Source organism: Merops nubicus, unplaced genomic scaffold (genome assembly GCF_000691845.1).
Source record: "Merops nubicus isolate BGI_N331 unplaced genomic scaffold, ASM69184v1 scaffold36717, whole genome shotgun sequence".
Taxonomy (NCBI): domain Eukaryota; kingdom Metazoa; phylum Chordata; class Aves; order Coraciiformes; family Meropidae; genus Merops; species Merops nubicus.
In genome coordinates, this window is record NW_008619141.1 from 9,100 (window position 1) to 10,835 (window position 1,736).

Genomic DNA, 1,736 nt, shown 5'->3' on the forward strand with positions numbered 1-1,736 from the left:
AGATCAAACTGCAACCATCGAGCCTTCCAAAAGAGCCCACCTGCAGAACGAGGCCACCCATTTTTATTATCAATGTTAAAATTGAGGGGGGGATGGCTGTACAGGTATAGAGAGGTGTGTGGCAGCCCAGCAGCAGGGCAATGCTCTTCAAGCAGCTTATTTTGCAAGGGTTAAGGCAAAGAATAAAAAAAAAACTAAATAAATTTCTGAGAGGAATAAAAAAGGTAAATGTTCCTCTGCTCCCAAGGAATACAAGAAGTCCTGTGTGAAGAGGGGGCAAACAAGCCTCACAGGGCAGCTGCATAACATTGGGAACATAATATTAGTCCTAGAAAAAAAATATAGCCCTACAAAACACAATTAAAAGGGAGAAGCAGCAACCCCTCGGGGAGAAAGACACGTCAGGAACAGATTCTTTATACCTGGTGTGAGAGGTGCTGCTGGGCCCTTCAGCCCCGTGGTTTCTACAATGCTGCCATCTGTGTGAACCACTATGAGAGTGGCTTTCTCAGGATTCAAGCTGTCCCCAATCTGGAGGGCTGTTCTCCCAGACTACAAAAGAAATAAAGAGTTTAAATTGAGAGAGTTAAAACACCAATTCCCCCTTAACCTTCCCCCAGCTACCCTAACCCACCAATCAGTGTGGCAGTTGTTTGAGCAGGTTTTGAGGTTTCAGCCAAGCAAACCCAAAGTTTACATGTTACAGCTCATCAGTTCTAGTACAGGATGAGTATATTGGGGTGGAAAGATAAAAAAAAAACAACTCTCCAAGTAATAAAGAAAAAACTCTACAACCCCCCACTAATGGTTTTGTGGTTTAAAGCCTGTGTACTGCAATGAAAACTTATCTTTGACCTTCCTACAGCTAGAAAACAAACCAAGCTCTTCATTTCCTCTAAAAAAGTAGATGGGACCTTGCCAAGGCCCTCAGAGAGAGGGCAGACTTACCAGCACGTGGCCTGAAATTGAAGCTGCGTTTGCCACGGACGTGGTGAAAACGTTGTCTGCAGAGGCACCAACGTTGGCTACGGTCACTGTGGTGACTTCTGAAAGGTAAAACAGACACCAAGTCAACACCCTGCTGCATCCAGAGACCTGGAGAAACAGCTAAACATCAAAAAATGGAGCTGCAATGCCTTCTTCCTTCCTACTCAAAGTTAATTTTCTTTTTCATGGCACCTTGAAGTTGTTATAAACACAATCAGTCTGATTTCTGTTGAGCTTTGGGCTGAACCTGCTTTAAGCTCCTTGAGACTGTAACAGGAGTTATCAGCATGGGATGAACTAAGGAAAAAATTAATGTTGCATTTGAACTGAAAAAGCCCCAAACTGGGATGCTTTCTAGTAAGAAGGGTGACTGGCAACCATCAAGATAATGACTGACTCTTTCTCTACCATAATTTTCATGGTAATTTTAGGGTGCTGTTACCTGTATGCTTGGTCCAGTTAAAAACTGTCCATACTCACAGCAAAATGCTTCTCTCATGTGTAGTGTATCTATCTGCCTAGGTAAAACCAGGGGGCTTTGGTTCCAGACATGGGTAAGAGATAAAACCAGGGGGCTTTGGTGCCACATATGGGTAAGAGCTAAATCCAGGGGGGACTGGTGCCACACATGGGGTAAGAGCTAAAACCAGGGGGGTTTGGTGCCTTACATGGGTAAAAACTAAACCTAGGAGGTTTCAGTGCCACACAAGAGGCAAGAGCTAAGCCCAGGGAGTTTCAGTGCCACACAC

At 44.4% G+C, this 1,736-nt stretch overlaps 1 protein-coding gene across 1 annotated transcript in view; it reads right to left on the reverse strand.

Moving 5' to 3' along the window:
- DEAF1 (DEAF1 transcription factor) overlaps positions 1 to 1,046 on the reverse strand; it is a gene marked incomplete at both ends in the record, with an annotated part of 7,574 nt that extends 6,528 nt beyond the window's left edge. Inside the window, 2 exons of the mRNA XM_008943682.1 lie at positions 423 to 552; positions 949 to 1,046. Of these exons, the coding sequence (XP_008941930.1) occupies positions 423 to 552; positions 949 to 1,046 (228 nt within the window). The remainder of the gene's footprint in view (positions 1 to 422; positions 553 to 948) is intronic.
- Positions 1,047 to 1,736: the final 690 nt, after the last annotated feature.